Source organism: Carex rostrata, chromosome 17, assembly GCF_964058835.1.
Source record: "Carex rostrata chromosome 17, lpCarRost1.2, whole genome shotgun sequence".
Classification (NCBI taxonomy): Eukaryota; Viridiplantae; Streptophyta; class Magnoliopsida; order Poales; family Cyperaceae; genus Carex; species Carex rostrata.
Genome location: NC_135934.1, coordinates 550,554 through 572,960, shown reverse-complemented (window position 1 = coordinate 572,960; position 22,407 = coordinate 550,554). Strand labels below are relative to the sequence as shown.

General features: G+C 32.8%; 3 protein-coding genes across 4 annotated transcripts; 2 read left to right on the top strand and 1 right to left on the bottom strand.

Moving 5' to 3' along the window:
* The first annotated feature begins 5,425 nt into the window (after nucleotides 1–5,425).
* LOC144568627 (exopolygalacturonase-like) lies at nucleotides 5,426–12,009 on the top strand. The gene is made up of 13 exons (XM_078319000.1): nucleotides 5,426–5,582; nucleotides 5,678–5,759; nucleotides 6,170–6,278; nucleotides 6,408–6,512; nucleotides 9,052–9,171; nucleotides 9,339–9,473; nucleotides 10,058–10,207; nucleotides 10,304–10,321; nucleotides 10,419–10,626; nucleotides 10,728–10,809; nucleotides 11,077–11,185; nucleotides 11,292–11,396; nucleotides 11,758–12,009. The coding sequence occupies exons 1-13, from the start codon at nucleotides 5,426–5,428 to the stop codon at nucleotides 12,007–12,009; spliced, it is 1,632 nt and encodes a 543-aa protein (XP_078175126.1).
* A 4,492-nt stretch (nucleotides 12,010–16,501) lies between these two features.
* Nucleotides 16,502–18,915, top strand: LOC144568626 (polygalacturonase-2-like). The gene is made up of 7 exons (XM_078318999.1): nucleotides 16,502–16,985; nucleotides 17,229–17,378; nucleotides 17,541–17,784; nucleotides 17,900–17,981; nucleotides 18,071–18,179; nucleotides 18,301–18,402; nucleotides 18,670–18,915. Exons 1-7 carry the CDS (start codon nucleotides 16,749–16,751, stop codon nucleotides 18,913–18,915), a joined length of 1,170 nt encoding a protein of 389 aa, XP_078175125.1. The 5' UTR covers nucleotides 16,502–16,748.
* A 690-nt stretch (nucleotides 18,916–19,605) lies between these two features.
* Nucleotides 19,606–20,847, bottom strand: LOC144568573 (Putative thiol-disulfide oxidoreductase DCC). Of its 2 annotated transcripts, XM_078318941.1 has the most exons (5): nucleotides 20,571–20,835; nucleotides 20,394–20,451; nucleotides 20,191–20,298; nucleotides 19,984–20,076; nucleotides 19,606–19,865 (listed from the first exon to the last, which is right to left on the bottom strand). In XM_078318941.1, exons 1-5 carry the CDS (start codon nucleotides 20,749–20,751, stop codon nucleotides 19,775–19,777), a joined length of 531 nt encoding a protein of 176 aa, XP_078175067.1. In that variant the 5' UTR covers nucleotides 20,752–20,835; the 3' UTR covers nucleotides 19,606–19,774. The 2 variants fall into 2 exon arrangements, with proteins under 2 accessions (XP_078175067.1, XP_078175069.1); XM_078318943.1 differs by lacking the exon at nucleotides 19,984–20,076 and having other exon boundaries at nucleotides 20,571–20,847.
* Between the last annotated feature and the right edge of the window lie 1,560 nt (nucleotides 20,848–22,407).

Here is a 22,407-nt window from a genome sequence, read left to right as displayed (position 1 = left end):
CTTACCAACTCATGAATTAGACAATTTTACAATATTATATATATATATATAAAAAAAAAACTGCGACGTTATGAGCAGTAGTTTTAGGGAAAAAAAAAAAATTCTGGTGTGAATTCTTGTGGGAAGCTGCTTCACAACGTTCTTGTTTTGTTCCGAATAAATTTTCCGATAACGATGCGACTTTTTAATTGTTTAAAAAAAAAATTGGGCAAAAGCAACTTTTCACATTTTTGTCTCCGGAACAAAATGCAAGAAAATGAAAATGTTATCTGTTTTCAGTATTGAAATGTAGTATTATTTTATTTTTTTCCCTTTTGTGATTGTTTTGTCGACAAAATCATGACTACCATCTTGGATAGTGGTGCCATATAGAGACCATCATTAATTAATTAATTGTTTATGCTTATTTGCTCATGTTCAACTCATCTAATTACGAAGAGATATGGTATATATTTCTTTTTATTAACAAACAGAATGCTTTAATATCGTATCAAAGATTTACATGGATCAGCAAAATATACATCCAATATATCTTCATTATATTATTAAGCACGTTGGGTGTCCGATCCGCTAACGGCTACGATTGAGAGATGAAACTTCGGATTTGATCTCAGCTCTCCAATTACATAATTTGTCTTCTTTTAATTAAATGCATCTCTTTTATGTATAGAAGTCTAAATTTAGTTAAAAACATACCCACCACATGTGCTGCCACACGATATGTTACAATTTAAAATGAACAAATTCTGAAATTTAGCGATATATTTATTTGTTTCCTTATTCCTTTATTCCATATTTCTCCTCTTCAATTAAGAAAACTCCACCTTCCATTTTCTTATTTATATTTCCTTACTTCTTTGTTTCTATACGAATTACAATGGAAATCATTTTTTTTTAATTTCCTTATTTTTCTTTCTTTGTTTCTATACATATTGGTGTGAGCAATTTAGAATATATTTCCAATATATAATATATCAATGTGTGTATGTGTGTGTGTATTCTAAATTGGAAACAAAGAAGAATATAAATTGGAACGTGTGTGTGAATATATATTTTTCTTATAATATGTGTGTGTGTGTGTGTGTATATATATCATATACATAAAAACGATAACACTTTTTATTGATGTTATTTGATATCATATTATATGTTGATATTGAATTGTTGTATGATATTTGATATTAGATTCGAATCGAGCTATTATTTGATATCATTGGTACTTAAAAATAAAGAATCATCACATCATCAAATTGTTATCAGAGATCATGATTAAAGTTAATTAAAAATACATAATCATATAAATTTTCTATTAACATGTGTTTTAATTTTTAGATAATTATTATTTTCATTGATATATTTGTTTCTTATAATATGTCCCCGTTGCAACGCACGGGTATGATACTAGTATATTGTTATACATGCTGACATGCATGCATCGAAATATTGAATTATGTAAAATCAAGGAATTCTCACCTATATATAAATTTCAATATGCTGCTCTGGCCGATTTTTTTAAAAATACCCAAAAAAAAATTATTTTATTAAAAATAACCAGGTTCTGAGTGGAATTTTAAAAATATCCAGGCCGCAGATTTTTTCCGCGCTCCGGAATTTTTATTCCGGGCTGCGGAAAAAATTCGTGCCCCAAATTCTTTTTTTTTAGATTTTTTTATTCCGAGCGCGGATTTTTTCCGCGGTCTGGATTTTTTTATTTTTTTTAGAGTTTGGAGAAAGAAATCCATGGTTTGAAAGCGATGCGAGCGAGTGGAATGCGATGCTAGAGAGAGAGAGGGATCTAGCAGAAAACACACTTTCTCCAACTTTCTTTTTCATCCCACCTATTTTCTATTTTTATATTTAAAGTTTTAGCATAATTGCCTCGTCAAAAGCCAATTTAAAAGAAGATCTTTATGCATTAAAATTTCAAATAATAATTTCCATACCGCTCAGTCAATCTGATACAGATGACATAAAATATCCAAGTCACATTCAATTCAACTATATTTAGGCATTTTCTCATTGTTATTGATACAGGTTCCAACCAAAGTATTAAATTCTAAATAGGACAATAATAATAATTAAAATAATTTTAGTAGGCTTTTTCCTCGAGTAGTCTAAAAGAAATAAAGCTTGAAGTAACTTGTACAAAATAACAAGGGCTTATGTGCAAAATATGATAACATAAGCTACATAATGCGTATGCTTTCGGCTTTTCCCACCAACGGTAGAGGTGACAAACTGGGTAAAGCAAGGAATTCATATCCTAAAGTAAATCAACTTTTGAGTTTTAATCCGGACCGTCGGATATGTTCTGGCACGATATCGAAGGAGCCTTGTGCATTGTTTCTCGGACCGGATTGATTTAATTCTAATCGGATCCACCTTTGTTACATCCACATGGATATCTTTTTACGTACCATCAACGTCGCCACTACTTTGATTTCTTTCTCCAAACTCTTAAAAAAAAAAAAAAATTCGGGGCGCAAATTTTTTCCGCGGCCCGGAATAAAAATTCCGGAGTGTGGAAAAAATCTGCGACCTGAGTATTTTTAAAATTCCACTCAGAACCTGATTATTTTTAATAAAATAATTTTTTTTGAGTATTTTAAAAAAAATCGGCTGCTCTGGACATTAGCACCTAACAAGCAAAACTTGAGGTAAACACTGTTCGAGTTATATCTACTAGCCAATACTCATCGTTAGATCATCAGCATGGTTTGTGTATTATTTATCTTTTTTTGAATTAGTAGGTGATGATCCATCTACACAAATTTTATAAGTTGAGAATTAGTCTTTGCTTTAGTGACAAAGATAATGTCCTCTGTAAAAGATTGTATGTTTGAAATATAAATAAAAAATTCACTTGTGAATATTAAATACTTTGGTAGCTTGATCTTTAATCTTTATAAAAAAAAAATTGCAAATCATGGAAGGATCTAAAATGTGTTAAGCATATTCTAAAACGAACTTAAAATTAAGGCTTATATTCATAAACAAATTTTGATCACTAGCTAGACTATAAAAAAAAAAAAATGAAGTACAATTTGTTAATTTCATAGTTCCTATTTTCATGCTTTACTTTAGTTGACAAAAATATTTTTATATATAGGTGGCAGGTAGGGCTGGCAAAAAAATTCGTAGTTCGTGATTCGATTCGAGTTTGATTCGAGTTTAATTCGATTTGAAATGGGTTCGAATTGAAACAAACCAAACCAGGTTCGGTTCGAAATTAATTCAAACCAAACTCAAACCTAGTCTGGTACGATCGAAATGGGTTCGCAAACTTTTATTGTTCGAATCTCATAATAACATCGACCGTTCATTTACATGATGAAATTAAAACTCAAGATAGAGAGTCATAATTTAACTTAGCCGACGCTCCCTCGCTCTCAAATCTTAATAATCTAGTTCTCTTTCCACCTCTTCCTAACTCACTCTCCCTCTCGCTCTAAAACATATCCGACGCTCTCGGCGACTGGCTGTCTCTCCGGTCGTCACTCCTCTCTCCGGCCTAGACGGCTGTCTCTCCTCTCTCTTCGGCCGTCTCTCCTCCGCCTTCTCTACCTTTCGGATTCTCACTCCATTAGATGATCCGATTGAGGGTTTGATCGAGTGGGCACTTGAGGTACGATTACTTGTTTAACTGCATATTTCAGTTCTTGTACTTAATTCTTTTTTTACGATTATTTGTTGTGATGTATTTTTTCATTAATAATTTTTTAACTTAAAAATACTTATTTCATACCGGTAAAAGGAAGCCATGTGAATTTTGTCCCACAAGAAAAAAATAATGTATAAACTACCGGTATAACTAGGGTTGCTAAAAAATAATTTAGTTCGTGATTCGATTCGGGTTCGATTCGCAAAATGTGTAGTTCACAATTAATTTGATTCGAAATGGGTTCGGTTCGAAACGAATCAAACTAGGTTCGATTTTGAATCTTATTCAAACCAAACTCAAATCTAGAATAAGTTCGATTCGGTTCGATTCGTTGCCACCCCCTAGTGGCAGGTACAGCAGTTGGGTTCTGCTTTCTGTTCTTCATTAAATTTGCTCTTGCTAAACGAATATATAATGTAGTAGACTATCAAGCTGTTGGAGATGGAACAACAGATGATTCTCAGGTACACCGCTTGACCAAACCCACGAAAACACACGCACATATATTAAATGTTTAATCAGGCGGGGTCAAAACATACGATGGGTGAACAAAAATTTTAAAATATGACATAGCTAGTTACATAATTATTTTAAACACAGACATATTTTTGTAATTTATAAAAAAATAAAGCATGACAAAAGAAGTATTTTTTGAGAAAAAAATAAAAAAGTTGGACTAGAGGTAGACAAGTACCTTTCCTTGATCTTATACGGTTCTACTAATGAGTTTAACACAAGGTTTTAAATAGCATGCTACAATATATTTGGATCATATAAAAGCTATGACGATATAGCGTGCTATTCCGTGCTATTGTGACGCTATATGAGCATAGCATTGTTTTTTTTAGCTATTCCGCTATTACACAATAAACGCTATTTAAACCTTTGATTTAACATGTTTTCTCATAAGAAAAAATATTGAACAAATTAAGTATGTTTTACTTTTTTTATCATGTACAAATAATTTGACAATGCATTATTGTTCGTTTGTTTGGGTCATTTTAAAAGGCATTCATAAAGGCATGGAATGCTGCATGTTCCGATACAATTGATCCCCGCAACCTTGCTCGTTCCACCGGAAAAGAATTTCTCGATTGGCACAGCTACGTCCTTACAAGGACATTGCAATTCTCCCGTCAATTTCCAGGTCACAATTTTTTTATAGAATAATTATCTTTCATTCTTAATCTCTTTCCTTCGATTGAACACCTTACTGTTGTCAGTAGAAAATGAACAGATAAACAACAACAATTTGAAAGACTGCTGATTGACAAAAGAAAAAGGGTTTTCTTAAACAAAATGTGTTTCATTGTAAAAGACATCAAAGATAAATTCAATCAAGAAATATTAATTGTCAAAACTTTTGCAGATTGATGGGAATATAACAGCACCTAATAGAATCTGGACAACTGAGGAGATAACTTGGATTTCATTCTACAACATCAATAACCTCAATGTGTACGGCCAAGGCGCAATTTGGTGGGATTGTTGGAATAAACATGTGAGCCACCAATTATCAAAACATTTAATTAATTGATAATTCTATAATTTAAACTTATTATCAAATTATGATTTTTTTTTTATTTCTTTCTCTCTTTTTTCTTTTTGCAGAACTGCATCCGGCCTTATGTAAGAGTTATATCTTAACACAAATTGTGCAATACTAAATTGTCTCTTGATTTTGTTCACTATTCTTATATTTGTTCTTCTGAGCTAATAGATTTTGATGGTTGCAACAATCTTGCCTTGAGCAATATAACATTGATGAATGCCCTCAGAAGGCACTTAGCATTTAACCAGTGCACACATCTGATGGTTAAGGGGATAACTATAACAGCACCTGGAGATAGCCCAAACACTGATGGAATAAACATAGCAGATTCCCAGAATATAAAAATCACAGGATCGACATTTGCAATTGGTACCATATTGTTAAAAAATTAACAGAAAACCATGAACCAGTATGTTTTGACCCTGCATCTTGACTTAGATTTGACAATCATGATACTGTTACAGGGGATGATTCCATTGCAATATCTTCAGGCACCTCAAATGTTTCCATTAGTAATATGACATGTGGACCCAGCCATGGCATCAGGTAATAATTTATATGCTTTAGGTGTTTTTTCTTTCTTACTACACACACATCATATTCAGCAGCAGAAAAACAGAATTTGCTCAAAGGGGTCAATCACACTAACTTCTGATGATATTTCTATAATTTTGAACTAATTATCTAAATTATTTTTTCACCAACTACCAATCCCATACTTCCTCCGATAAACTCAAAATCCATAACCGCAAGTGCTAGAGGGTTACTATCGAGTTGACCCATTCTTGTTTGAACAGCCTCAGTCAAACCTATTTTTCTTTGATAAGAATCAACCTTATACAAGATAATTTTATAATTTGAGCAGATCAATTGACCCGACTACAGTTCACTTAGCTTTGACACTAATCATTTTGTTAGTATGCTTAAAAAATTATTATTTGTTATGACCATGCCAGCATCGGTAGCCTCGGACGAGGAGGTACAGTGGCAGAAGTAGAACAAATCCATGTTTTCAACTGCAACATTTTTCAGTCTATGACTGGCGTAAGAATTAAGACATGGCAGGTAACAGTGAAAAATTATTTATGTGCTCTATTTTATATCTGTTCTAATCACAGCATGCTCTTATTAGTCACTCTCAACCAATTATTGAATGTGAATATTAAATTGCTCTTTATGCTTGTTTAACTACAGGGAGGATCTGGATATGTAAAAGATGTAACATTTGAGAGAATCAACATTACCCAAGTGGCAACCCCAATTGTTATTAACCAGTTTTACACTTATTATAGCAGTCCCGTAAGCACTTCTGTTCATCACTCTGTGTGTAGTTAAGTTTAGCTTTGTTTTGTTAAACTTTTTGAGAAAATCATTATATTATATAATAGCATAAAAGAACAACGAGAAAAAATAAACTTTTTTCTTGGATTGAGTTATTTGTCAACTAATCCTCCACCTCAAATTTACAATTTCGGCAAATTTTCTCCAGAACAGAGGCACAAAGGATGTACTCAAAGCTGTTTAATCCTGAACATAATTCCTTGTTACTTAGTTTTTTGTGTTTTTGTTTTGAGTATATCTGACCTATGCATGCAACCTCATTGCGCAAAAAAAAAAAAAAAAACAGGATGCAGTGGCCATAAGCAATGTGAAATTCATGAACATTCAAGGGACGTCAACAAAGGAAATGGCAGTCAGTATATAATGCTCTGCAGCTGTTCCATGCACAAACTTGACATTTGATACAGTAACTCTTGCGCGTGATGAAGGAGACAACAGAACCGTCTCAGCAACTATTGAGAATGCATATGGCATGTCTGAAGGAATAACTATCCCGCTTATATCATTGTCAAAAAAAATTGCATGATTTTTTATATTTAATGATGTATATTTGGATAGAATACTGTTGATTGCTTGAAAAAAAAAAGGAATTGCCCTTCTAGTTAAAATCAATAATATTGTGGTTTCAGTAAAAAGAGATGAACTGAAATATGATGAATTGGGAATTTCCTGTAGTTAGCTTCTCTATAATTATTTCTTTATATAGGTACTCTCAATGTTAAAGGTTGCTACGTACTATTTGAATACTTTTAGTATAGAGAACTAGTAAAGATTAATTTCTAACATATATAAACAGATAGACTTCGGAAGATTGCTCATACCTACTAACTCTATACTGCTACAAGATAAACAGAAATTTATGGATACAAGCTTTATATTTCCATTTCTAAGTAGAATATTTGAGATGAAAGTTGCCCTGATACAGCTTGCAATATTTCACAAGCTTCAATTTGGAACCAAAAATCAATTACACAGCTCCAAACTAATTGTTAAAATAATGTCATACAGTTTCAACCAACATAATTAAGCAATGTATAACATATGTATATCTCATGATATCAGACCGTTACTTTTTCTGTCATAAAAATGATAGCAGAGCTGCAGAAAGCTGTCTTATTGCATGTAGATCGTCTAATCAAAATTGAACAGTTTGGATCAAATTTAAAAAAGTAATCCCTACAAAATTAACATGTAAAATTATTCACATTCTCTTTATTATTTGTATTCCAATAATATAGAATCAACAGTAATAGAAAAAATTTGCTGGTTTTGCAACATCATTAAACATTGCTAGTTTCCAGATTAAGTAAAAAAACTGTGCTGATGTGAATCCTTCTCTGGGAAATTGCTTCACAGCATTCTTGTTCTGAAATTTTCCGATAACGATGAGACTTTTAAAATGTTACAAATAAAAAAAAATCCGCAAAAGCAACTTTCACATTTTGTCTCCAGAACCAAATGCAAGAAAATGAAAACGTTGGGGATGGAAAATTATTATTTGTTTTCAGTATTGAAATGTAGTGTTATTATTTCTTTTCTTTTTTTATTATTGTTTGTGTCAATAAAAAGTGTATGGAGATATGATATTAAGTGTATTGTGAAATTGATTTATTTCTTTTTCTAAGATTTAGTTTCCAATTTATATTTTATTTAACAAAAAATCGACCATATATTTAGTATTTATTTATTTAGTTGTATACAGTATACTTTTATATTTTTACGTAGTTTGACTTCCTCGACAAAATCCTGACTACCATCTATATACAGTCGTTCCATATACAGGACCATCGTTAATTTATTGTTTATGTTTATTTGCTCTTGTTCAACTCATCTAATTATGAAGAAGAGATATGCTGTATTTTTATTTTTATAATTAACAAAGAGTTGCTTTAATATCGTCTCAGAGATTTACATGGATCAGCAAATTATACATCAAATATACTGGTATACATGCATGCATCGAAATATTGAATTATGTAAAATCAAGGAATTCTCATCTATATATAAATATCAATATTCTGTTCTGGACATTAGCACCTAACAAGCAAAACCTGAGGTATACACTGTTCGAAATATATCTACTACCCGTTGTTAGATGATCATCAGCATGGTATGTGTATGTGTATTTGATTTTTTTTTTTTTGGATTAGTACGTGATGATTTACACAAATTTTTAAGTCAAGAACTAGTTTTTAGTCTACTGACAAAAACAATAACCTCTGTGGGAGATCACATGTTGAAAATCTAAATGGAAAAATCACTTGTGGATATTAAATAGTGGCTTAATGACCTTCAATCTTTACTAAAAAAAAAACAAAAATTGTAAGTCATGAAAGGATCTAATTAAATGTGTTAGGCATGTTGTAAAACGAACTTAAAAGACTTATATTCATAAACAGAATTTGATCAATAGCTAGATTGTATAAAAAAGATCAACTACAATCTGTTGATTTCAAAGCTCCTATTGTCAGTAGACAAAAATATTTTCTATATACAGGTGGCAGGTACAGTAGTTGGGTTCTACTTTTTGTTCTTGATAAAATTTGCTACTGCTGGACGAATATATAATGTAGTAGACTATGAAGCTGTTGGAGATGGCACAATAGATGATTCTCAGGTACACCGCTTGACAAAGCACACAACAGCATATAAAATATTTTGATTAACATGTTTTCTCAAAAGAATAAAATGTTGAACAAAGTAGGCTTTTACCTTAATTAGGATCATGTACAAATAATTTGATGACATAACATTAGTGTTCTTTTGTTTGGGTCATTTTAAAAGGCATTCATGAAGGCATGGAATGCTGCATGTTCTGATGCAACCCCCGCAACCTTGTTCGTTCCACCTGGAAAGAATTTCTTGATTGGCACAGCTACGTCCTTACGAGGACCTTGCAATTCTCCCGTCAATTTCCAGGTGACAATTTTTTTATAGAATAATTATCTTTCATTTTAATCTCTTTTCTTAAACAACTTACTGTTGTCAGTAGAAAATGAACTGAGAAACATCACAAATTGAAGGACTGCTAATTTACATATGAGTAAGGCTTGGGTGCTATGGATAGCATACGGACACTTGGTGCTACGGTCTCAAAAACATATTTTATAAATTTCAAACTTTGATTTAAGTAGCTCAATAAATTGGTTATATAATAATCTTGTAGATACTAATTTTTACTATTTTGAGAATTTTTTGACTATTTTTTATGATTTATGAAAGATGGCAAAAAATAGCCTAAAATATTAACAATTTTCTTTTATTTTTAGGCCATCTTTCATAAATCATAAAAAAATAGTCAAAAAATTTCAAAAATAGTAAAAATTAGTATTCTACAAGCTTATCATATAACCAATTTATTGAGTTACTTAAATCGAAGTTTAAAGTTTACACGATATGTTTTTGAGGCCGTAGCACGGATGTCCTTATGCTATCCATAGCACCCAAGCCTTACTCTTTACATATTGACAAAAGAAAATGTTTTTTTCTCAAAACTTTTGCAGATTGATGGGAATATAACAGCACCTAACAGAATCTGGACAACTGAGGGAATAACTTGGATTTCATTCTACAACATCAATAACCTCAACTTGTATGGCCAAGGGACAATCAACGGCCAAGGCGCAATTTGGTGGGATTGTTGGAATAAACATGTGAGCCACCAATTATAAAAAAAGTTTAATTAATTAATAATTCTATAATTTAAACTTATTATAAAATAATGGTTTTTTTTTTTTTCCTTTTTGCAGAACTGCATCCGGCCTTATGTAAGAGTTATATCTTAACACCAATTGTATAATACTTAATTTGACTCTTTTCAGCCGGATTTTGTTCACTGTATATTCTTATGTTTGTTCTTCTCAGCTAATAGATTTTGATGGTTGCAACAATCTTGCCTTGAGCAATATAACATTGATGAATGGCCCCAGAAGGCACTTGGCATTTCATCAGTGCACACATCTGACAGTTGAGGGGATAACTATAACAGCGCCTGGAGATAGCCCCAACACAGATGGAATAAACATAGCAGATTCACAGAATATAAATATCACAGGATCAACATTTGCAATTGGTGCTGTATTGTTAATTTTTTGTAATTAACAGAAAACCATGAACCAGTATGTTTTGACCCTGCATCTCGACTTAGATTTGACAATAATGATACTGTTACAGGGGATGATTGCATTGCAATTTCATCAGGCACCTCAAATGTTTCCATCAGTAATATGACATGTGGACCCAGCCATGGCATCAGGTATTAATTTATATGCTTGAGGTGTTTTTTTTCTTTCTTGTTACACACACACATTATTCAGTAGCAGAGAGACTGAATTTGCTCAAACAGATCGATCACACTAAGTTCTGAGGATATTTGTATAATTAATTTGAACCAATTATAAAGAATTTACAAGATAATTTAGAATTTCAGGGGAGCTCATTTGACCGACTCCAGTCCACTTAGCTCTGCCACTGATCATTTTGTTAGAGAACTAAAAATAATAATCTGTTATGACCATGCCAGCATCGGAAGCCTGGGACGAGGTGGCACAGTGGCAGAAGTAGAACAAATCCATGTTTTTAACAGCAATATTTTTCAGTCTATGACCGGCATAAGGATTAAGACATGGCAGGTAACAGTTAAAATTATCACTGAATGCTCTTATTATTTATTAATCACTATTAACCAATTACTGAGTATGAATATTCAATTGTACTTTATGCTTGTTTAACTAATAGGGGGGGTCTGGATATGTGAAAGATGTAACATTTGAAAGAATCAACATTACCCAAGTGGCAACCCCAATTGTTATTAACCAGTTTTACACTGATTATAGCAGTCCGGTAAGCACTTCTGTTCATCACTCCGTGTTTAGTTAAATTTAGCGTTGTTTTGTTAAACTTTTTGAGAAAATCATTCTATCATATAATAGCATGAAAGAACAATGAGAGCAAACCTTTTCTTTATTCAAAGTTATTGTCAACTAATCTTCCATCTCAAATTTACAATTTTCGGAAAAATTTCTCCAGAACAGATGGACAAAGCATGTAACCAAAACTGTTTAATCCTGAACACAATTCCTTGTTATTTAATTTTGATTATTTTTTTCCTTTCGTAATTCAAAAAACTGAAGAGCTGTGTGTTTTTTTTTGGTATATCTTGCCTATGCATGCAACCTGGCTTGCGCAAAATAAAAATAAAAAGGCTAGTAAAGAAGATGCAGTGGCCATAAGCAATGTGAAATTCATGAACATTCAAGGGACATCGACAAAGGAAATGGCAGTCTGTATACGATGCTCTGCAGCTGTCCCATGCACAAACTTGACCTTTGGTACCGTAACTCTTGCGCGTGATGAAGGAGACAACAGAACTGTCTCGGCAACTGTTGAGAATGCATATGGCATGTCTGAAGGAATAACCATCCCGCTTATATCGTTGTCAAAAAAATTTGCATGATTTTTTATATTGAATGGTGTATATCTGGATAGAATACTGTTAATTGCCTGACAAAAAGGGATTGGCCCTTCTAGTTGAAATCAATAATACTGTGGTTTCAGTAAAAGAGATAAACTGAATTGTGATGAATTGGGAATTTTTTTGTAGTTAGGTTTTCTATAATCATTTTCTTTATATAGGTGGCCTCAATGTTAGATGTAATGCCACGGAATTTAAGTAATAAAATTCTATAGCCAAATTAGGACACTTCTAAATTTCAGACAGACAGCTGAAAATTTCAGATAGACAGCTGTTAGTATTTTAATCATATCTCATTCATATTAATTCAGATCTAAATGAAATTTAATACCTGAAAATATAACTCCAAGATCTACAACATTCGTTTAGAAACTTATCCCAAATTATGAACGTAAAATTCTCCATAAATTTCCAAAGTCAGTAAACAGTGTTGTTCTGGAACTGCAGACCCCTGTTGACTATTTTATTAATTCTTCTTCACTGGAAATTCCAATTAAGTTGAAATCAGTGGCGTTGGAACCATAATAGAAAATTCTACGACTCTTATGTTTTAACTTTCGAACCTATAATTCTAATTATTTCAATCTTTGAAGACAAACATTAAAACAGAATTCTGTCAATGGGCCCAAATCCGAATTTATAATATGTTGGTCCACTAAACTCAAAGATACAGATGATTGAATGAGACTTCAACACGAGAATTGTAGTGCTCGAAGATACAGACGATTAAGCACTGGATTCATCTCGATCTGAGTTTCCACCACCGAGATCTGACCAAAACCGTGGCTGCTGTCCGTACTCAAACCAGAAAACCGAGCTGAAGCAGTCAGCCAATTTCCACAGGGAACTGCAATCAGTACGTCCGGAATCTCAAGGAGAGGGCAAAACGAAAGTTGTAGTGCTCGTAGATACGGATCCGTGAGCACTGGATTCATCCCAATTAGGGTCTCCATTGCCGAGAACCGTCCAAAACAGTGACTGTTGCGCGTACTGCTAGCTGCTGATCCGAAAATCATCACTCCGAATCTGAAATTCTTCTTTCGTTTTGCATTATAGAGAATTCATAAACTCAAGGTAACTCAAAGATTTAGAACAAATAAATTACTTTTGAATCTATTACATTCTATTCAAATAAAATAAAGAAATTTAAGAAATTAGAACTCATGAATTTGAGCATTATTAAATAGAAGTATGTTTAAAACTTAAATTCGACTTTGAAGAATTAAGAAACGTGAGAAACGATTAAGGAATTGCTAAGCTAACAGGTGCAGGTTTTCTAAACTTTATAAAACTATCTTACTTATATATTGTCATTCAACTGTTTATTATTATGGCATTAGATGTATTTAAGCATGTTGTTTTTGAACCATTCATATAATGTGAGTAGAACATAAATGACATGAAATAATATAATTCATACTTTGATCGATGAACTTGCATAAGGAAAATATGTTGAGCATAGCATGAATTGTGCAAGTCCAGAATCATTTAATCACACCTGTTAGCTTAGCACATCCACAATCATTTAATCATACAATTCATGCTATGATCAACATATCCTATTTATGCAAGTCCATCGATCAAAGTATGAATTATATCATTTCATGTCATTTGTGTTCTACTCATATTATACGAATGGTTTGAAAACAACATACTTAAATATATCTAATGTCATAATAATAAACAGTTGAATGACAATAGATAAGTAAGATAGTTTTATAAAGTTTAGAAAACTCACACCTGTTAGCTTAACAATTCCTTGATTGTTTCTCACGTCTCATAATTATTCAAAAGTCGAACCTAAGTTTTAAATATACCTTCTATTTAATAATACTCAAACTCATGTTTTCTAATTTCCTAAAGTTTTTTATTTTATTTGAATAGAATGTAATAATTTATTTGTTCTAAATCTTTGAGTTACCTTGAGTTTACGGATTCTCTATGATCCAAAACGAAAAAAGAATTTCAGATTTGGAGTGAGGATTTTCGGATCAGCAGCTAGCAGTACGCGCAACAGTCACTGTTTTGGATAGTTCTCAGCGATGAAGACTCCGATCGGAGTGAATCCAGTGCTCACGGATCCGTATCTGCGAGAACTACAACTTTTGTCTTGCACTCTACTTAAGATTCCGAATGTACAGATTGCAGTTCCCTGTGAAAATCAGCTGACTGGTTCAGCTCGGTTTTCTGGTTTGAGTACGGACAGCAGCCACGGTTTTGGCCAGATCTTGGTGGTGGAAACTCGGATCGAGGTGAATCCAGTGCTCAATCGTCGGTATCTTCGAGCACTACAATTCTTGTATTGAAGTCTCATTCATATACTGAACGTACAGGTGGCAGTTCTATGCGAAAGCTGGCTGATCAGTTTGGATCCAGCGGGGATTCAGATCAAGGGGGGTAAGGGTTCGGATCTGATTTGGAGGCTGCTGTGGCGGCTTGGGGTCCGAGAAGAAAGGGTTGCAGTTTGGGAAAAGAGGCTGCGGCGGTGGCTGAGCAGGTGGAGTGTAGTTGTGGCAGCCTAGAGGTTGAGGAAGGTGCGGGTGGCTGCGGCGGCCTAGCGATCGAGAGAGAGAAGGAGGGAGTGTCAGCTAGGGCAAGGGAAAAGAAAGGAGGGTTGGAGGTGGCTGTGGAGAGGGGGGTTTATATAGGATAGGGTTAGGTTTAGAAGAGGATTTGTGATTTTTGGGCTTAGTGGGTCAACATATTATAAATTTGGATTTAGGTCCATGACAGAATACTGTTTAAATATTTGTTTTCAAAGATTGAAATAATTAGAATTATGTGTTTGAAATTTGGAAAAAATTAAAACACAAGAGTGGTAGGATTTTTTATTATGGTTCGAACGCAACTGATTTCAACTTAATCGGAATTTCCAGTGAAGAGGAATTAATAAAATAGTCAACATGGGTCTGCAGTTCCAAAACAACACTGTTTACTGACTTTGGAAATTTATGGAGAATTTTATGTTCAGAATTTGAGATAAGTTTCTAAACGAATGTTGTAGATCTTGGAGTTAGGTTTTCAGGTATTAAATTTCATTTAGATCCGAATTAATATGAATGAGATATGATTAAAATATTTCCAGCTGTCTATCTGAAATTTATGAGTCTCCTAAATTTTATTCTCTAGTGTTTATGAAATTTTAATTTGGCTATAGAATTTTATTACTTAAATTCCGTGGCGTTACAGTTTGCTACTACTTAATAAAGTTTTAATTTAGAGAAGCAAGATTAATTTCTAACATAGACTTCGGAAGATTGTTCATACATACTAACTCTATACTACTACCAGATAAACAGAAATGTAGGGATACAAGCTTTATATTTCCATGTTTAAGTAGAATTTCTGAGATGGAAGTTGCGGTGAAACAGCTTGCAATATCTCACAAGCTTCAATTTGAAAACCAAAAATTGATTGCAGAACTCCAAACTATAGCTAATTGTTAGATGCAAACGAAATAATAAAGCAATGTATTTAATTAATGATATCAAACCATTACCTTCTATGTTTGTATCATGATTTCATCATAAAACTGATAGCAGCAAGCTGCCATTATTGCACATAGATCGTCTGATCAAAACTTAGCAGTTTGGATCAAATTAACAAAGTAATCCCTACAAAATCGACATGTAATTTGGTTGCTTGATTTTGATCCTACAATCCAAATCAAATATTAAAATAAAACTGTTAAATATGATGTATATTATTTTTTCTATGCACATATAAAAGATTATAATATTTTGATTTTGTTTGAAATTGGTATGAAGAGCTTGTAAAAAATACATTGATATAAACAATTTTGGAATGTTGATTTTTTAACTTATTCATTTATATAAAAGCAGAACCAAAAAGTGATACTTTTTTTCATATAGAGAAAATAGCTTTCCAAACTTTCGAAAATTATGAAGTTGAGGCATGAATTTGTATCTCCTGAGGAAATTAATTAGCAGTAGGTTTGTGGTTTCCGTTACTAGACCAACATTGACTAAGTACATCTTTCTAGACTTTGCTGGTCAAAATATAAAGGATACTATTCATTTTCTGTAGATATGCTTTAAATATCTGATCAGTACATCTTCTCTCAAAAAAAAAAACTCAGTAGATCAATGACCAGTATATCGGGAAACAATAAATACACTAAATTATTATGCATACATCCAATAAATTGACATCTATGAGTACAATAGTATTGATGATCTCACCTATATATATATATATATATATATATATATGAAATTCTGCTCTTGACATTAGCATAAATCAGCAAATTTTCAGTCCATACATAATTTGCAAGATAAATCAAGGCTATTGTTAGCATGATAATGGTATGTTTATGGTTTTTTTTTTTTTTTTTTACTTACAAGTTACAATTTTCTTTGCTAAAATTTTCAGATGTTGAGTCTGCCTGACGGATCACTCGTAACACTTTTTAAATTTTTGCATTTCCAAAATAAAATTACCTTAAAAACTTTACCATTACAGCATCAAGAAAACACAAATACATCAATTCCAAAAATGTGCTTGATCATTCGACCACTGAAATAAACTCTAATTTCCAAATTTCATATTGTCGTATTTTACATTTTTACTGACAAATATTTTTTGTATACAGTCAATCAGGAAAGTAGTTTGGTTGTGCTTTCTATTCTTGCTCAAATTCACCACAGCAGGACCCAGTTATAATGTAGTCGAGTATCAAGCTGTGGGGGATGGAATAACAGATGATACTGCGGTATCATTTCTCTCTTTCTCAGTCTCAACAGATTAGGATAACAGATTCGTCTCTTACATTTGTTTCTTTACTTGGATCAATATTAAAACAGGCATTGCTGAAGGCATGGAATTCAGCATGTGCTGATAAACGCATGGCAACATTGCTCATTCCATCAGGAAAGAATTTCTTGATCAGCAGAGCGACGTCCTTCAATGGCCCATGCAAATCTGCTATCAGTGTCCAGGTAACATGTAATTTAATGGAGCAGTTAGTTTTTATTTTATGATCAATTTTTATTGAATGCTGAAGTTTACGCTATCAGAGAATTAGTCAAATAAAAAATATTGAAAGCTACTAACGAGTTCAATATATTAACACAAAAAAGGATGTAAAGGGAAAAAAAAAAAAAGCAGAGAAAGCATTTTGACGCCATTTTCCATATCAGAGATCATAATGATCTTGGAATAATTTTTTTACGACAATCCAGATAGATGGTAATATCATGGCACCAAACAAAATTTGGACAAATAAGGCAGTGAACTTTATTTCATTCAACAACATCAACAACCTCTTTGTGTATGGCCAAGGGATGATCAATGGCCAAGGTGCAATTTGGTGGAATTGTTTCAGAAAATATGTAAGCAATTGTACATTTATTTCACTAATATTTCCATGCTCTAATATATGTTTTTACTTAATGATGATCAATTTTTCATTTTTTTTTGGCAGAAATGTATCCGGCCTTTTGTAAGTTATCTCATCCCCTGACATATAGCATTCTGTTTCTCTTCTTTACCAGATTTCTTTTAACTTTTCTTATGTCCGTTCTTGTCAGCTATTAAATTTTGAGAATTGTAACAATCTTGATGTGCGATACATTAAATTGAGAAACGGCCCCAGAAGGCACTTGGCTTTTCACAGTTGCACAAATATTACAGTTGACCAGATTACTGTAACTGCACCGGGCAATAGCCCCAACACCGACGGAATAAACATATCAAATTCACAGCATATAGAAATCACAGGATCCACCTTTGCAACTGGTACTTATTTGTTTATTTTTGTAAATACACCAGTATACATAACTTAGTATGTTTTGACAGAATCGATATTGTACATTTCTTTACAAAAAGAAAAAAAAAATCTCGGTTGGTACAGGGGATGATTGCATAGCAATTTCATCAGGAACCTCAGATGTCAACATTACGAAAATTACATGTGGGCCTGGCCATGGCATCAGGTACAAAAAATTCATGTTCATTGCTTTCTATATGTTGTTTTTATGAATCATTTTTCTTGAATCTCAGTGCGTTTATCATAACTTCACAGCATAGGGAGCCTTGGAAAAGGAGGTGTAGGTGCAGCAGTAGACAAAGTTCATGTTTTCGACTGTAATATTTTTAATACTATGACCGGTGTAAGGATTAAGACTTGGCAGGTACTAACACTAACACTAACACTAAAACTATGCCATGTGCTAAGAGTCTCTTTTCTTACTCATCTAACTATCTTGTTAATAAATTTAAATTTTTTTCTTCTTTCACATATTTCACTTATAGGGAGGATCTGGATTTGTAAGAGATGTTTCATTTGAGCGCATTAATGTTACACAAGTAGGCGCACCCATAGATATTAACCAGTTTTACACTGATGCCCCTCAGGTAAGCATGTCTCCTCATTCCATGCTTTTTTTAAGAAAAGCAATCTAATTCTTTAATAATATGAAGTAGAAGAAATTAAAAATGAAACCACATAATGTAAGAAAATGCTCAACTATTTTTCTCTACAAAAGTCACTAGTTTCCTAAAATTTTCTCCAGAACAGAGGATGACATAAAAAATTAAAATCTATTTTATTCTGCTATGAGTACTTTGATAATTTTTGCATGTGCATACACATTTAACAGTTCCAAAAAACTGATTCCACAGGAACATGCAGTGGCCATAAGTAATGTGAAATTCATTGGCATTCATGGAATTTCAGCAAAGAAAACTGCGATCAAAATAGACTGCTCTGGCACTGTGCCATGCACCGGCTTGTTCTTTGATGACATAAATCTTGCAAGGTTTGGAGGCAACAGAACTGTGCTAGCAAGTACTAAGAATGCACATGGCACAACAAAAGGAAAGATCATCCCACCTATAAAATTGTTAGGGAACTATGAAGGACAATAGCCAAATTCGAATGCGTCTATAATGGAGAAAAAATTGCACAAGTACATGTTATTAGTATTACTCAAAACTGAATTCACCTCTTTGAGACAAAATTTATTGGCCTTCTTGCTTTTCAGATGGAACAGTGTTTAAAATTTGATAATTAGACAATTATTTAAATTAGAGTTTCTGTAATCGCTTCCATTTCTATATGCCGCACTCCATCTCCTTATTTATATTACCTGACTAGCACAACCAGTATCAGAATTGAGATATCTTCTAATACAGAATAGTAGATATTTTCCTAATTAATATAATTGTAAGTTAGGGGCTTGACCCCTATCTTATTTATCAAAAAGAAACTGCATAACAGTAGATAATTTCTAAAACCAGAAACTTTGGCAGACCCTGCATACAAGCTAAGTATATCTGTCTTAGTACTAACTAAACAAATATAAAGGTATGAGCTTCATTTATATCCTTGTCTAACTGAATATCACGACTGCTTATGCAAGGCATATATAAGACAAACTTACAAATTCTGAGAAGCTACATTAGCCCTGCAGAAATCCTGAGTTCAAACATGTTGGATTCACAAGTTTTAAGGTACAACTAACTAGGGTTATCAGATAAGGAGTCACCACTTTGAGCCAGAAATTCAATTAACCCTGCTTTTGAGATGAGATTCTTAGTGTGGTATAGAGAAATACATGGTGATGAAATGGCAATTGATTATTAATTAGCTATTCATAATTTATAATTCCTATAAAGTATACAATTCACCTATACTAACTCACAGTAGTCACTATACAAATGTACCAATATGAACTTCTTTTTGTTTCCCTGTATAAAGTATTGCAAAACACAAAACTACAAAAACTTATGATATCTCACAAGCTTCAGTTTCAGACCGGCCAAATATTTCATAGCGATTGTTCGCAACATTGTCATATGCAAAATCCCTCACAAACCTGATTATCAATAACATAATGAAATCAGTTATTAAGATAAAAATTGAAAGAAAAAAAAAAAAAAAAAAACAATACAGATTTGTAGCAAATACCTAATTGGACTAAATTTACAACTTACAGAGGAACCAATTTCAGCATGAAGGCAAACTGAGGGAAAGGCAAGCCGAGGTGTTCCATTATTCTTAGCACTGCCTCGGACTTTATGTAGGACCTATTATTAAAATGCTGGTGAGAGAATGTACCAATGTACGAATCAGGTCAGGTACCAAACCACAACTAATGGGTCTGTCTCCATTGTTCATTTAAGTTTGCGGATGAATAGTACCTGTCCTTTTCAACTAAGACAACACTGGATATATCATCTGGCGACCTCCCCGACCTCTGTAAAAGCTTTCTACCAGATTCACTCTGTAGCGATTCGTATCTTATTTTTCTGTTAGAAATTTGATGAAGGGAAACTATTTAAGAATACAAAGCAAAAACAAACAAAAATATGTATTCAGAATAATTGAGGTGCAAGGAACAGACCTATTAGGATCGTTGGCTCGGACAATCCTGACGCCTCCATTGCAAAGGTTGCATACGCCTATTTTGTCAGAAGAATAAAAAAGTTAATAAGTAGAAAAGAAAAAGGGAAAGGGAAAGGGAAATAAAGAAAAACAAAGTAAATAAGAAATGATAAAATGAAAGGGAAAAGAAAAATACCATCAAAGAGCATGATGGGGCGGGTGTCAGTTTGGAAGAATTGGGCATCGGTGGCCTTCACCCAATCTACCTTAGACGAAGAAGAAGCAACGGCGAAGATTCGGACACGTGTCGGTGGTGACTTCCATTGGAAGCGAGCAGCTCTTGGACAAGGCTGGAGGAGCGACTGGAGCGCAATCATGTCCAAAGAGCTAATTTCTTTGTATGTTCTTTGTATTTAGTAAACGATTGAGAATAAAGAGGAAGGAGATGTTGTTTCTACTTTTCTACTTGTGGGAAATGGCGACAGTAGTATGGAATTTCCTTTTAGATCTGATCTAACGGTTTAGATAGATTTTGTGATACGTCAGTGTCAGTGGTAAGGTATTAGGTAATACAATCCTAATGAATAAGAGAGGAGCTGAGCTGAGCTGATGTACTGTTAATCCGGACGGACCGTCCAGTCCAGAATAATATAGACGACCCAATCTTGTATGGCATTCCGATAAAATTCAACTTGGAGTGTCGGACTGACGTGTCAGGAGATAATTGGGCCGGGTGATTTGATGTTATTGGGTTGATTTTCGTGGTTGCTATTTGACCACAGAATCGCCGAGAGTATCTACTTGACTTGTCCTAGCTTTATGAATGCTCTACGGTTTTGAGATTCCAGCTTTTCAGGGATAGTAATATTGGGCTTTCAGATTCGTTCCAAGTTTAAAACAACGGTCCAGATCCAGTAATTGTAAAAGATTCCCGATTGCGGTATCGGAGAGGATCTGACCTCAACATGTGCTAGGAACTTGGAAAGCCCACATTTTTATTTTTACCTCATTAAAAAATCATTTTAATAATAATAACCAAAGTTGAACAACAATTTTAAAAATACCCCACCCCTGAAAATTTTTCACGGGCTGAAATTTTAATTCCCATTTTTTTTTAAACAGAAATTTGTTTTTATTTTTTTATTTTTTGTATTGAAATATTAGAAATGTTGGATATATTTTTTTGAAAATAGATGGAATACAATATAATTTGATTTATTAGAAAGACTGTAACAAATAACCCGGATCAATATTTTTCAGGTCGGATTTTTCGCAGTTGTAAGAAAAATTAATATATTTCTGTATGTGTTATTGGAAAAAAAATAAAAATTCTTAGATTCTGAGTTATTGATCCCGGTTCAAAAGTCACTTCTATGTAATCTAGAAAATATTGTGATCCTTCTAGGACATTTAATTTATGGAAAGTTGTATCTATTTTTGAAAAAAAATAAAAACTTTAAGTTATTTAATAATTATTATTCAAAAAGAATTCTCAAAAATAGATACAACTTTTTATAAATTAAATGTCCTAGAAGGATCACAATATTTTCTAGATTACATAGAAGTGACTTTTGAACCGGGATCAATAACTCAGAATCTAAGCATTTTTATTTTTTTCCAATAACACATACAGAAATATATTAATTTTTCTTACATCCGCGAAAAATCCGACTTGAAAAATATTGATCCGGGTTATTTGTTACAGTCTTTCTAATAAATCAAATTATATTGTATTCCATCTATTTTCAAAGAAATATATCCAACATTTCTAATATTTCAATACAAAAAATAAAAAATAAAAACAAATTTCTGTTTTATAAAAAAAATGGGAATTAAAATTCTAGCCCGTGGAAAATTTCCACAGGTGGGGTATTTTTAAAATTGTTGCTAAACTTTGGTTATTATTATTAAAATGATTTTTAATGGGGTAAAAATAAAAATGTCGGCTTGGAAAGCTTCGACTTCCGCAAACCACAGAGGAATTTTTTTTTTTTTTTTTAGGTTCAGAAAATAATATTATATATATTTTTTTA